The 15,956-nt window shown below is 37.8% G+C and overlaps 1 protein-coding gene across 4 annotated transcripts in view; it reads left to right on the top strand.

Annotated features, from left to right (window-relative positions):
• MEI4 (meiotic double-stranded break formation protein 4) overlaps positions 1 to 15,956 on the top strand; it is a 344,684-nt gene that overhangs the window by 68,234 nt on the left and 260,494 nt on the right. For all 4 annotated transcript variants that reach the window (XM_074037609.1, XM_005552510.5, XM_074037610.1 and 1 more), the window contains one exon: positions 8,579 to 9,114. In XM_074037609.1, the coding sequence (XP_073893710.1) occupies positions 8,579 to 9,114 (536 nt within the window). The remainder of the gene's footprint in view (positions 1 to 8,578; positions 9,115 to 15,956) is intronic.

The following is a 15,956-nucleotide window of genomic DNA, read 5'->3' as shown; positions in this document are numbered from 1 at the left end:
TAAAGGGTATTCAATTAGGAGAAGAGGAAGTCAAATTGTGTCTGTTTGCGGATGATGTGATTGTATATTTAGAAAATCCCATTGTCTCTGCCCCAAATCTCTTAAGCTCATAAGCAACTTCAGCAAAGTCTCAGGATACAAAATCAACGTGCAAAAATCACAAGCATTCTTATACACCAAGAACAGACAGACAGCCAAATCATGAGTGAACTCCCATTCACAATTGCTACTAAGAGAATAAAATACCTAGGAATCCAACTTAGAAGGGATGTGAAGGACCTCTTCAAGAACTACAAACCACTGCTTAAGGAAATAAGAGTAGACACACAGAAAATGGAAGAACATTCCATACTCATTGATAGGAAGAATCGTATCGTGAAAATGAACATACTGCCCAAAGTAAATTTAGATTCGATGTATCCCCATTAAGCTACCATTGACTTTCTTCACAGAATTGGAATAAAACTAATTTAAATTTCATATGGAACCAAAAAAGAGCCCACATTGCCAAGACAATCCTAAGCCAAAAGAACAAAGCTGGGGGCATCACGCTACCTGACTTCGAACTATACTACAAGGCTACAGTAATCAAAACAGCATGGTACTGTTACCAAAACAGAGATATAGACCAATGGAACAGAACAGAGCCCTCAGAAATAACACCACACATCTACAGCCATCTGATCTTGGACAAACCTGACAAAAACAAGAAATGGGGAAAGGATTTCCTATTTAATAAATGGCACTGGGAAAACTGGCTAGACATATGTAGAAAGCTGAAACTGGATCCCTTCCTTACTCCTTATACAAGAATGAATTCAAGATGGATTAAAGACTTAAATGTTAGACCTAAAACCATAAAAACCCTAGAAGAAAACCTAGGCAATACCATTCAGGACATAGGCATGGGCAAAGACTTCATGACTAAAACACCCAAAGCAATGGCAACAAAAGCCCAAATTGACAAATGGGATCTAATTAAACTGAAGAGCTTCTGCACAGCAAAAGAAACTATCATCATAGTGAACAGGCAGCCTACAGAATGGGAGAACATTTTTGCAAACTATCCATCTGACAAAGGGCTAATATCCAGAATCTACAAAGAACTTAAACAAATTTACAAGGAAAAAACCCAACCCCATAAAAAAGTGGGTGAAGGATTTGAACAGACACTTCTCAAAAGAAGACATTTATGCAGCCAACAAACATATGAAAAAAAGCGCATCATCGCTGATCATTAGAGAAATGCAAATCAAAACCACAATGAGATATCACTTCATGCCAGTTAGAATGGCAATCATTAAAAAGTCAGGAAACAACAGATGCTGGAGAGGATATTGAGAAATAGGAATGCTTTTACACTGTTGGTGGGAGCGTAAATGAGTTCAACCTTTGTGGAAGACAATATGTCGATTCCTCAAGGATCTAGAATCAGAAATACCATTTGACCCAGAAATCCCATTACTGGGTATATACCCAAAGGATTATAAACCATTCTGCTATAAAGACATATCCACATATGTGTTTATTGCAGCACTGTTCACAATAGCAAAGACTTGGAACCAACCCAAATACCCATCAATAATAGACTGGACAAAGAAAATGTGGCACATATACACCATGGAATACTATGCAGCCATGAAAAAGAATGAGTTCATGTCCTTTGCAGGGACATGGATGAAGCTGGAAACCATCCTTCTCAGCAAGGTAACACAACAGCAGAAAACCAAACACCGCAAGTTCTCACTCGTAAGTGGGAGTTGAACAATGAAAGCACATGAACACAGGGAGTGGAACATCACACACTATGGCTTGTAGGGGTTTTAGGGGGCTTGGGGAGGGATAGCATTAGGAGAAATACCTAATGTAGATGATGGGTTGATGGCTGCAGCAAACCACCATGACATGTGAACACCTATGTAACAAACCTGCATGTTCTGCACATGTACTCCATAACTTAAAGTATAATATAAATAAATAAAAAGAAGTGAAGCTCAGAACAAACAAAGTTCCACAGATCTCTAGGGCAGAGGCAAAATGCTGCCAGTCTCTCTGCTAAAGCATAGCAAGAGTTACTTTTACTCCAGTTCCCAATAAGTTCCTCATCTGCACCTGAGACCACCTCAGCCTGGGCTTTACTGTTTACATCACTATAACATTTTGGTCTCAATCATTTAACAGGTCTTTAGGAAGTTCCAAACTTTCTGACATCTTCCTGTCTTCTTCTGAACCCTCAAAATGGTTACAATCTGTGCCTTTTACCCAATTTCAAAGTTGCTTCCACATTTTCAGGTTATCTTTATAGCAGTACCCCATTCTCTACCCACATTGCTATAAAGAACTTCCCCAAACTGGGTAATTTACAAAGAAAATAGGTTCTGTTGACTCACATTTCCACATGGCTGGGGCGGCCTCAGGGAACCCACAGTCATGGTGGAAGGGGAAGCAGGCACGTCTTACATGCGGAGAGAGAGTGTGAAGGGGGAAAGAGCTCCTTATAAAACCATCAGGTCTTGTGAGAACTCACTATCATGAGAACAACATGGCAGTAACCACCTCCATGATCCAATTACTTCCCACCAGGCCCCTCCCTTGACATGTGGGTATTACAGTTTGAGATGAGATTTAAATGGGGACACAGGTCCAAACCATATCAATGGGTTTAATTTTATGGGTAAGTTAGGGAATGTAGAAATAAGTAAGAAAGGCATCAAGAATTCATGTGACTGGGCAGAGTGGGTGGCACCTGTAATTCCAGTGACTTGGGAGGCTGAAGTGGAAGGATCCCTTGAGGGCAGGAATCAGGATGTGAGACCAACCTGGGCAACAAGTGAGACAGTCTCCTGAAAAAAAAAGAAAAAGAGCTGGTGTGGTTGTGAATAATTTTGAGGGGGAGCTCAAAATATACAGATTTACTGTTAATCTTGGTGTGGGTATTCCTAGGGCAGGATGTGTGACAGGTGGGTCCCATCTCTATTTTGTTAAGTATACTTGAGATCCACTCTAAAATGGTAAATGAGTTCAAGGTGGACCTTAAAAACAAAGAAAATGGAAGGGTGAAGGGTTCAGCAAAATGAAATAGAAAGTCTGTGGGATCCAATGCATAAGAGGGACTTAGAATATTGTAGATGGACTATGTAGGTTTTGTTTATTAATTTTTTTTTTTTACAAGACGAAGTCTCACTCTGTCACCAAGGCTGGAGTGCAGTGGCACCATCTCGGTTCACTGAAACCTCCACCTCCCATGTTCAAGCAATTCTCCTGTCTCAGCCTCCCGAGTAGCTGGGATTACAGGCACACACCACCACACCCAAATGGCTTTTGTATTTTCAGTAGAGACAGTGTTTTACCATGTTGGCCAGGCTGGTCTTGAACTCTTGACCTCGTGATCTGCCCACCTCAGACTCCCATGTGCTGGGTGTTTATTATAACTTTTAATTGACATTTCATGTACTTTTGGTTATAATTGCATACTTTAGCATAATTTAGATTTCTGATCTCCATAATTATGTAATAATAATAGAAAACATGAAACAACATGTGTCAAACTGTGCTGGAGTGGGGTGTGTGTGTGTGTGTGTGTATGTGTGTATTTTACCTCTATTAAATCTAATGACAAACAGGTAGGTGCAATAAATTGGAGAGACATTATCCCAAGCTCATCTGCCCAATAAGATATGAAGAGAGAAACCTTATTTGACTTTTGCTTTACCTTAGTGTCTCCTGGAAAAACGGGAATTACATAAAGCGGCACCAGCATGGCTTCGTTACCTTTTAATTACCGTTTAATTTTTTCTAAGAAAACTTTTTTTCCTATTTATGTTTTTCCTCTTGTAAGGACACATACTATAGTCACAGCTGCCCAATATTATTCATCTTATTAGGGAATGAGTGGTTCCAATATGGAAGCATTGGCTTCCAGTGTAAATGCTATTTGTAGTTATCAGAGTTTTCATCATTGAGGACAGATAGGAGCAGAACTAAATCGGTTATGGGTTACAAAAGTTATTAATAGTAGATGCTATGAAAAAGCATATTATTGGCTTTTTGTTGGTTGATTTTAAATAATTATTGCAATAGCCACATTCTTTTGGTTTCTGTCTCTCTCTCTCCCCCCCTCTCTCTCCCCTCCCACTTCCTCTTTCCCTCTCTCTCTCTCTATCTTCCTCTCTCTCTTACCCCCGGCCTTCTCCTTCTCTCTGTTTCTAATTCTGTCCTTCTATCTGATCTTTCTAGGCTATCTATGTAATTGTTGTGGTTTGGTATAATTTTCCAAGGAGTTGATCATGGTTCATTATAAATATTAAAGATAAGAGAAGACCTGTTATAGCCCGCAGCAAGTTGCAGCTCTAAGCGTTTCCCCTGATGAAGTGTCTGCTACAGATGATTCTATTGTTTAGTGAAAGGATCACAAATATGACAAGAGACAGAGCCTCTGGCCTCAAGGAACTCATAAACAAGTGGATAACATGTAGAAATCAATGAACACTATAATGGAAATGTACAGAAGCTGGAATAGAGCATACAGCTTCTTCGCTGTCATTGGAAGGTGATTGGACTTGGAATGTAATGATTTTGCTTGTTCACCGTGTGGCTTTTCTCAGTTGTCTTAATCAAACTGAGCTCCGTTTTCTAATTGGCAAATTAGAGATCAAAATAACATACTTTTCAGAGTTTTTGTGAATATCAGTTGAATTATTTGATGAATCTAGTTCGTATAATAAAATATGAATATAAGATTCTTTTATTCAGCTTGATATTTTGACTTTAACAATGGAAGCCATATTGTGTGAAATCCCAGCGTAGTTCTCTGTTGCAATGTTAAAGCATTCCCTTAGAGCACTGAAAGGAGATTCTTCTGTGTGTGTTTTCCCATATTAGCATTTCTAACATATGCTCTCATGACATTTTTTCTGATTGTATATAAATAAAGCAGCCCGTAAGAAAGGTGGTCAATTTTGTGTATTCCTGTCCCCATAGCATACATTGGTAGAGGTACTCCTTCAAATTTGTACTTGTCATGCCTGAAGGGGATTAGATGGAGTGGATGTGGCTTGCCAAAAGGCATGGCAGTGAGAAGTAAAGAGAAAAACTAGCAATCGCGTTTTTCTTCCCAATTTATCCATTGGTAGAATTCATTTTCTGACTTTTTCTTGAAATAATTACACATGAAGTTAAGCTTACCTTTAAGGTTAATGCAATTGTTCTGCTTTTTAAATTATTTTAACTTACATGAAAGAAAAGTATAATTTTCTAGATTACTGTAGTCCATATTTCCCGTTTATTTATGTGAAGAATGAAGTTGATGTCTTGAGAAGTCATTTTCAGTGTCTATTTACTTAAAATGATCAGTCCGTCTGGCTGTGTTAGTATAGAAATAGGCCAGGCGTTGTGACTCATGCCTGTAATCCCAGCACTTTGGGAGGCGGAGGCGGGCGGATCACAGTGTCAAGAGATCGAGACCGTCCTGGCTGACATGGTGAAACCCTGTCTCTACTGAAAATATGAAAATTAGCTGGGTGTGGTGGCATGTGCCTTTAGTCCCAACTACTCGGGAGGCTGAGGCAGGAGAATCGCTTGAACCTGGGAGGTGGAGGTTGCAGTGAGCTGAGATCACGCCACTGCAGTCCTGCTTGGCAAGAGAGCAAGACTCCATCTCACCAAAAAAAAAAAAAAAAAAAAAAAAAAAAGCCACATGCAGTTTAATGTTTGCTGATAGGTCATTGTTCTGGTTACAACTACTTTTTGAACTTTCTGCATTGTCATCTCCTTTTAAGCATGGCATATAGAAGTTGTAGTGATCATTAGGAAGGACATATCTGCACATTTTTGGTGGTTATAGTAGACACTTGTTAAATGAATGAACTCTAAGTTAAAGCTGAATCCTCCAGTTCTACCTCATCAGCTTCTGATTTTTCTGAAGGACAAGAGCGACACATTAGATAGATTTAGGAATATATGGTGGAGAATGTAGAAGATGTCACGTTTACCATTATTTTTGTGCACTGTTCAACTACTGTCCCCCTTTCTCAAAATGTAAGAAAATATGACTGTCAGATGAAATCTCCTTTAACTTCCTGTATGCCAGTAGTAGTTCTGTACAACCCTATGCTTTCTTATCCTCTTTCCTTCAGCTTAGAGAAAAGTTTTCACTTTGACATTACAGATCCCAGCCCATCCACTGGGTCCTTGACTCAGTCTCCTATCTTCTCCAGGGCCATGTCTCACCTGCCATTCTTTTCTCTTATTTCCAGCCTCTGCTTATCCATTGTGTTTTTTCTTTGTTTTTAATTGCTCATTTCACTCAATTTGTCATGCCATGTTTGTCTGTAGTTGCTATCCATTTTATGCTTTCCTGATCTAAGTCCTCAGAAGTGTCGTTCACTTACTTTCCTCACTTACTTCCAGTCTTCACTTACTTTCTTCACTTCCAGTCTTTGCTTACTTTCTTCTAATTCACTCTTTAGTCCGTTGCAATAAGTTCTCTGTCTGCCACCCTGTCCAATTGATCAAAACTGCCCTGGATAAACCTGCTATGAATGAGGTCACTTATTTTTTTTGTTGCTTTTTTAAATTAGCAATTCCAACAGATATTTTTTCAACCTATTGTTTTGGTGGATTTTTTTGCTTCATGTTTGTAACTCTTCTTGAAACTGTTCCCTTTACTTTTATGACACAATCGTTTTTTTCTTGTACCTTTTAATTTGTTCCTTCTCTATTTGCTTAATGACTGTTATAGCTTCAAATATTGATCCTATTCAGGGTACCTTTTTTGATCCTTTGTTTACTCAGTGCCCATACTCTCTCTGAGTGATAGTAACCATTTTTATGGTTTCTACTATCTATACACTGATAACTCCTAAAATGCATTTTCAGTCTAGACCTTCTCCCCGGTCTTAGGCTTGTGTGAACAGTTTCTAAAGGATCATCTCTGACTAGATTTTCTCCAGCTGCTTCAGAGTTTACATGACTAAACCTGAACTTTTTATAGTCTCTCCTAAGCCAGTCCTTCTATCTTTTTACTGTTTCAGTTGGTAGCACCATAATCTACCTTGTCACCTAAGTCAGAACCATGGAATGTATTTATTCGTACTTCCACTTCATTGCCCATATTCAGTCAATAAGCTGGTCTGCAGATTACATGTTGATATTTTGTGTTTATTTTCCCAGTCAGTCCTTTTCTTTCTCTTCCACTGCAGCTGCTTAGTTCATTTCACTCTTCACCGATGTTGGGACTAACAGAAGTGTTTTCAGTTGATCTCTCAATGTTTTATCATGTTCTCCTCAAATAAGCCCTTCCTATAACCAACAGAACGATGGAATTAAAATAAGACCATTTCATTTTTCTGCATTACAACTTTCAGTGCCTCATTCCTGCTCCCACTGCTGACAGTAATATTTCTCATACTTAGTTTCATGGATATGTGTGTGTGCTTCAGAATATTCAATGAGAACTTTTCAATTTGGTTTGTGCGTTTCACTGATAATCATTTTAAAAACAACCACTACTTTGTGTTTATGATGGCGTGTCTGTCAAAGAGTGACCTAGAGTAATTAGATTTAGCTTTAAATGCAGTATTTTTCAGCCAATATGAGGAAATTCTAGAAGTTATAGACATAGTTTCATGGATCTATACCACATACACATATGTACATACATAGGTACATACACAGGTACATACACATGTACATACACATGTATATACATATATATATACACACATATATATGATATGCATACACAGAAATATGTAGATATCTGTATATATTTATATTTGTATATCAGATATTTTATGTGTGTATCTGCATAATTTTTCCAAAGGGGTCTTAATATTATTCAAGTTGGAAATTCACTCTACACTTTATAGGATGAATTGTAAGATTCTTAATATGTCCTGTATTATCTTTTATGATCTGCCCTCTACATTATGTATCTTAGTCTCTTACCTTATACTTTCTGTGGAAGCAACATCAAATTACTTGAGAGTCCTCATAAACACAAATGCTATTATTTTTCCTGTTGTATTTATGCGTTTACACTTACCCCTTAGGTGTATGGAATTATCTTGCCCTCTCTCTTCTCCTAACTTTAACTTTGAACTCCTACTTTATAAGTAGTTCCATCATGACCTCTTCCAGGATACACTTATCTAACAAGGTAGGCTGTTCAGTGGCCCTCCTGATTTTATAGTTCCCTCGGCAAATCTCTATGTCTGGGTACACCTTATTGCTTTGTAGTTACTTATTGGATTCACTACCAGACTGTGACCTTCTTCGGGTCTTGTGGCTTTCTCCTCTGCATTTTTCAAGCATGGCATTGTAATTGAATGAAAGATAATGACCTGAAAATACATGAATGAATCACCTTTCTACCCAAGAAGATAAAGACCTTTTTTCTACAGTCTCTGCAATTTCTTTCACAGTTTTTTCTTTACTCAGTTTTTACACTACTGCTTGTTAAATGCTTAATGTGTATTTATATACTTCATTTCTTATTTTAAATAAGTATCAATGGCTAGTTTTACATGAAGAAATTTCAACTGCATGAAGATAATCCTTCTATTCCTTTATTTTTCAGGAAACCTATCTTCCCAGTTGGAGGCTCAGGAACCTAAGAGTTCTGAAAGTACATTAGCTTCGATGGAAGATTCTGGATGTGATTTGTCAAATGAGCAGAGAACTGAATCCTCAGACCTGTCCCAGCACTTTGTAGAAAGCTGTACCCCCACTCACTTTCCACCACTGCCTCTTGTGAAAAGACCTTGTGCTATCCTGCAAAATCCTTTGTCTTCTCACATGCAATTCTTGCAATATCTTCTTGAATTAAAGAACTTGACAGAATCAGGTAATCTTAAAAGAGACTTAACCCACTTTGAAAAAGACTCTTCCACAGTCTCTGATTCTGTTTTTCAGTTGCTGGATGGCCTGATCACTTTTTACCGTAATCCCAAACTTCCTTTTTCAAGATTTTGGACAGAAGCTGTTGGTACTTTAGCTAGTCTGATCAGTGACTGTAACTTATCTAGTCATATTCTTAAAAAGTGTTCCAAGAAGTTGGAAGAATTTGAGAAAACCCTACTACATGCTATTTTAGGAAACAATCATATAAATCGGGTAAGTAATAAATCCCTCTTTTATTTATTAAATGCTAGTAATTTTAGTGAGCATCTCTTTGGGTAATGGCTGTTGTTGTCCCTTAGCCTTGTGGTTCAAGGAGTCCCTTAATGGGTCTTTTTCTGCAGCTGTCTGCAGCTCTTATCTGTCATGATGTCTCCACCTCTAGCCTCTGATTTCTACAACATAGTTTTCTGCATAGATGCCTTTGCTTCAAGCTTGTTCTTCTCTGCTTTGAATTACTTTCTCTGTTTTATTATCAGCACCCTTGGATTCTTTTCTTCTTTCTGTTTTCCCTTTTCCCTTTCTATTTCCTATTGTTCAAAAAGTCTTAAAACTTTTGAGAAAACCACTAACAAATAAGGTTGTCTAAACTTAACTTCTGTGAGTGTTAAATTCCTCACGATGGATTCTCTGTACTGTATTGAATTTGCTCTTTTTCTTCATTGACTAGCAAATATCTTGGGGTTGAGGAATATTTTTCTCTTCTTTTGACCTTTCCCTTGTAAGTGGCAAATGCCTCATGGACCCTCTGCAGGTGTGGGTGAATTGGATAAATTGGCTAAGGAGCACATAATATAAAGCTTTATTATGTTTTTTTCTTATTTATTTAACATGGCTTAGAAAGATTTACTCAGGGATTCTTTTTTAACAAGTGACATTGAGATAACCTGAAGTTGTTTTGTTGTTTGGCTCTTGAGACATGGTAGAGAATTTCTTTTTCAAATTATTTCTGCCTTCTTTGCCATCTGATCCTTTTACTGGGAAATTCCAAATGGCTTCACATTTTAATCCTCTTGAATTGACTACCAAAATATAATAGAATAAACCAAAAGGTCTATCTAACTTATTTACTATATTTCACTGTAGGAAACAGGTTATTGGAGCTTGTTTCTTTGGATACATCATTGTTAAATATTTGCCTCAGTGCTACGATCTAACATTTAGAGTTTTTGTACAGTGGAGGCTTTATCTGAGTTTTCAAAATTTTGATAAAATTTGCACTGCTAAACCAATTTGTTTCATGTACAGCTGTTCTTTCCTTCTCTATTAAGGTATGATTGGATCAATATTTTATAAACTTTATGATTAAGCTTTTGGCATTTGTGAAAGATATTGAATTTTCTGTCTGGAAAATGGAAATCTTTTTCTTTGGACATGGTCAATCAGGAATTAAATATCAGATTTGCCATAGTTGTATCTGAGATATAAAATCCATTTCTAAACCATCAAAATATCTTAAATACTTCATATTTTTTAAACTTCTTTTTATACTTTTGCTTTCTTTTAAAAACTATTTTAAGCAGTCTTTATGTAACTTGGAACCTTGAAGATACTGGCATTTATATTCCATATCAGAGTTACTGAATGATGCAAATATTTTCCATTCTAGTCTTTGCCTTTATATATGTACTGGAGGTTGATATGACTTACTCCTACACAAGAGTAACCTTGGGAATTGTATGGAAGGAGGAGTATGTGTAGAATAAACTACACATAAACTTGTGAAAGTCCTCTTTACTCTTTCTTCCACCTTCCTCAAGCCGATGGACAGAGTCTTGGAGGTGCAAGATATGCTGCCTGAGGTTGGTGGAGGCGTGACATAAACACTTCCTTGGTTGCCTCAGCTGGTATCTCGCTAGGTTCCATGCAGTCCAAGTTCCCTGACTCTGAGCCCAGCACAGCACCAAGACTTGTGCAGGAATTGCAGTCCTTGTGGTCTAGGTTGCCCTTCATGTTTATTTATAACCCCAAAAAAGTTTAGTCCATGGTGGCAGGGCTTGCCAAAACTCAGGTTCCAACTGCAACAGTTACCCCTGTAAGAAAGCCATTCATTCACTTGTTCTTCTACTGTTGACCAACTGTTCAGCAATGGCTGGCACGATGGCAGGTGACATAAGAAATATATACTTCATCTATAGAACCACCTATACTATCAAGTTTGAAATGAAAACTATAGTTTTCATTTCTTGTAGAGACTTCCTGGTTTTGGTATCAGGATAATCCTGACCTCATAAAATGTGTTTGGAAGTGGACCTTTTTATTTTCAGGAAAAGTTTAAGAAAGATTGTTCTTAATTCCTCTTTGAATGTTTGGTAGGATTCACCTGTGTGGTCAGCAGATTATTTGTTGGGAGACTTTTTTTTTTTTTTTTTTTTTTTTTTTTTTTTAGATGGAGTCTCACTCTGTCACCAGGCTGGAGTGCAGTGGCACTGCAACCTCCACTTCCTGGGTTCAGGCGATTCTCCTGCCACAGCCTCCCGAGTAACTGGGACTACAGGCGCATGCCACCACGCCCAGCTAATTTTTGTGTTTTTAGTAGAGATGGGGTTTCACCATATTGACCAGGATGGTCTCAATCTCTTGACCTCATGATTTGCCTGCGTCGGCCTCCCAAAGTACTAGGATTACAGGCATGAGCCACCACACCCGGCCTGTTGGGAGACTTTTGATTGCTGATTCAATCCCCTTATTTGTTACTGGTCTTTTCAGGCTTTCTGTTTCTTCCTGATTCAGTTTTGGTAAGTTGCATGTTTTTAGAAATTTATCAGTTTCTTATAAGTCATCCGGATTGTTGGCATATAATTGTTCATAACATTTCCTCTATGATGCATTTTCTGTCTAAGGCATCCATTATAATATCTCCTTTTTGATTTCTGATTTTGTCTTCTTTTTCTTTTCTTACTCTAGGTAAGGGTTTGTCAATTATTTTATCTTTTCAAAAGGCAAACTCATAGATTTTTTTTATTTTTAAACTGTTTCCTTGTTCACAATTTATTTTTTTGCTCCAATCTTTATTATTCTCTTTCTTCTGCTTATTTTGGGCTTAGTTTATTCTTTGTAGTGGACTTTAATACCTCAATTACAATAATGGATGGAACATCCAGACAGAAAAATCAATAAAGAAACAACTGACTTGAACGATGCTGTAGAGTAAATGGATTTAATTGACCTGTACATAACTTTCCACTCAACAGCAGAAGAATACACATTCTTCTCAAGTGCACACAGAATGTTCTCCAGGATAAATGAAATTTTAGGTCACAAAACATGTCTTAACCATTTTAGAAGTTCAAAAGCTTTCTAGATGTTTCTTTCTGACCACAATATAATGAAATTAGAATTCAACAACAATATGTAAAATGTTAAAATTTATAAGTATGTAGAAACTAAACAATAAAATTTTGAACAAACTTTGTGTCAAAGAAGAAATCAAAGGGAAATTCAAAAGTATCTCAAGACAAACAAAAATGGAAACAGAATTTACCAAAACCTGTGGGATGCAGCAAAAGTAGTAATAAGGAAATTTATAAGGATAAATGTCTACATAAAAAAATAAGAATCTTAAGTGAACAAGTTTTCAATTATTTTTAGCATAGAGATTAATAGCTGGAATTAGAATTCTGAAGCTTTTACTCACTAGCTATAACCTTAGATAAGTTAACTCACTTCCACGTTCTACATCTGTAAAATGTAGGTAATAAATGTGACTTCATAGGGCTAAATACTTAGCATAATATCTGACATCATATAAAAACTTAATAAATGTTTCTTTTTGTTATGTTTCTCTTGAGGAAGTGATTATATCTTATTTTCTCCACTATGCCCAAGACAATGTTGAGTTTGTTGTAGCAGCAACGTGAGGTATTTTTTTGAATTGAAAATAAGATAATGAAAAGAAGTGACAACTTATATTTCGTATACCCTCATAAACTTAAATACCGTCAGCTGATTTTCTAAGCAACAGCTCTTATTAATACCATGACATTCCTGAAACACCTCCATATATATTAGGAAGTTGTATATTATCTCTTTGTGTCACTATTTTCCACAGCTACAGCTTCCAATTGACCAATGAGCTTAGTAAGGCATAGTGGATATTTTTCTTTCTGTTTTAATTATGGAAAGTCCTTTGTAAATTTAACTATTTGAATGTCATGGTTTTAATTACTCTTTCCACTGGTCCCTTCCTATAGAGCTGTGCTATGTTGCATCTCTGATATAGCATTTTGAAGTTGGTGATTCCCTCTTAATACTGTCAGTTTTGCTTCAGTCACAGTCGTTTGTGCTTAGATCATTTCAGACAGTTTATGGATAAATCTGAAGATGATGGATCATGAAATCAGAATTTTTTTTTTTTTTTTTTTAGGCAGAGTCTCTGTTGCCCAGGCTGGAGTGCAGTGGCGTGATCTCGGCTCACTGCAAGCTCTGCCTCCTGGGTTCACGCCATTCTCCTGCCTCAGCCTCCTGAGTATCTGGGACTACAGGTGCCTGCCACCACGCCTAGCTAATTTTTTTTGTATTTTTATTAGAGACAGGGTTTCACCGTGTTAGCCAGGATGGTCTTGATCTCCTGACCTCATGTTCCACCCGCCTCAGCCTCCCAAAGTGTTGGGATTACAGGCGTGAGCCACTGTGCCCGGCTGAAATCAGTTTTTTTTTTTTTTTTTCCTAGTATGTATCCGTTAGTTGTATCTTGAAACTTATTCATGCCATAATTGTATTGACCAGTAAAATATGTTGACTTTTTAATTTAATTCTGCTCAGGTAGCAGTATTTGTTGTGTGTTTCGCTGCTGCAAGTTAGGACACTGTTTTAGTGATAACACTGGATTTTCTTCCTGAGCTAACTTTCCAACAGCCTTATCCTCTGTGTTTGTGATTTTTTATGGTCTTGGCTATTAACCAGTTACTTAACCAGTCTGCTTTGTTTGAGAATATTCCTTGGGAAATATAAAGGAAGTCTAAGGTTAAGGGTCATTTCATCCTTGTGTATAGCTGTATTAAAATAAACAAACAAAAAACAGCTGGGTGCAGTGGCTCACACCTGTAATCCCAGCACTTTGGGAGGCCGAGGTGGCCGGATCATGAGGTCAAGAGATAGAGACCATTCTGGCCAACATTGTGAAACCCTGTCTTTACTAAAAATACAAAATTAGCTGGGCATGGTGGTGTGCGCCTGTAGTCCCAGCTGCTTGGAAAGCTGAGGCAGGAGAATCGCTCGAACCTGGGAGGCAGAGGTGGCAGTGAGCCGAGATCGCACCGCTGCACTCCAGCCTGGTGACTCAGTGAGTCTCCCTCAATCAATCAATCAATCAATCAATCAATAACTGGAAAAGTCAGGCACGGTGGCTCACGCCTGTAATCCCAGTACTTTGGGAGGCTGAGGTGGGCGGATCACTTGAGCCCAGGAGTTTGAGACCATCCTGGGCAACATGGTGAGACCCCCGTCTCTACAAAAAGTACAAAAAAAGTTAGCCAGGCATGGTCTTGCATGCCTGTAGTCCCAGCCAGTCACGAGTCTGAGGTGGGAGGATTGCTTGAGCCCAGGAGGCAGAGGTTGCAGTGAGAACAGATCACACGACAGCACTCTAGCCTGGGCCACAGAGGAAGAAACTGATACACACACACACACACACACACACACACACACACACACACACGGAAAAATATGGGTTAATGTTCCTGCAATTTTACTTTAATTAGATAAACATTTACTGAAACATTTGTATCATAAACCAAAATTTTAATACTTCTTTTGATCACTGCATCAGTATATAAATCAAACATTTTCTGAATTTTCAAAGCGGTGTTTAACTTTCATTGCTCATGCAGAGGAAGGAGGAAGAGACAGAACGGAACTTTCTTCAATTTACTTTCAAAGTATACTATACATTTAAATACCTCTTATTAAAATAATAGCAGTCTTCCTATTATGCTTTATAGTATATAAAGTACTTTCACATGGAGCTTATTATCTCTGTGTCATGGTTGTTATTACTGTCTTCAGTTTATAGATGAGAAAATTGAGGTCAGGCAGGTCAATGGATTCACTGGAAGTACTTAACCAGTACTAGAAGACCTAGGTCTCATGTTCAGGTATATGATGCTGAATATTTTCCTCTTGGTATTATGTCATATTTCCATTGTTAATTTTTACAGTTTTCTAGATTTTTTCCTAAGTGCAAAAGAAAGAAACTGACTTTTGTTAATGTATTAAAGAAAATATTCGTTGGTAATGAAAGACCTTAGTGCCATTTTTCTAAATTGCATAAAGACAATATTTACACTGGTTTGGTTAAATTGCTAAATTATATTATGTGTAAAAATTTATGTTTATAGGACTGGGCACGGTGGCTCATGCCTGTAATCCCAGCACTTTGGGAGGCTGAGGCAGGTGGATCATCTGAGGTCAGGAGTTCAAGACCAGCCTGGTCAACATGGCAAAACTCCACCTATACTAAAAATACAAAAATTAGCCAGACGTGGTGGCATGTGCCTGTAGTCCCGGCTACTTGGGAGAATGAGGCAGGAGAATCGCTTGAACCTGGGAGTCAGAGGTTGCAGTGAACTGACATCGTGCCACTGCACTCCCGTGTGGGTGACAGAGCAAGACTCTGTCTCAAAAAAAAAAAAAAAAAATTGTGTACAGATATACAGACAGCAAAAGCAGAAAGAAAAGTCCTGTTCTGCAGTACAATATAAGATCACCTGTTTCTTGTTCTTTTTTATTGGCTATAAACAACAGTCTTTTGGAAACTTTATAATTGCCTATACAACCTTGTCATCTTAGTTTCTAATTGAATATAAGTTATATGGTTTTGCTTGTGTGCACATACAAATAAAACTGTCAAAGGAGGCAGAGCAAGATACCCGAACACAGTAGCAATTGCTGCACCCCCTTCGCCTCCACAGGAACACTAAATTGAACAACTGTCCACACAGGAAAGGACCTTCATGAGAACCAAAAATCAGGTGAGCTATAATAGTACCTGATTTTAACATTACATTAAGGAAAGAGTCATGGAAGAGGGCAGGAAAATCTGTCTTGAATTGCCTACA

This window comes from Macaca fascicularis, chromosome 4 (genome assembly GCF_037993035.2).
Source record: "Macaca fascicularis isolate 582-1 chromosome 4, T2T-MFA8v1.1".
Classification (NCBI taxonomy): Eukaryota; Metazoa; Chordata; class Mammalia; order Primates; family Cercopithecidae; genus Macaca; species Macaca fascicularis.
Note: the sequence above shows the minus strand (reverse complement) of the source record. Positions and strands in the feature narration are given on the sequence as shown.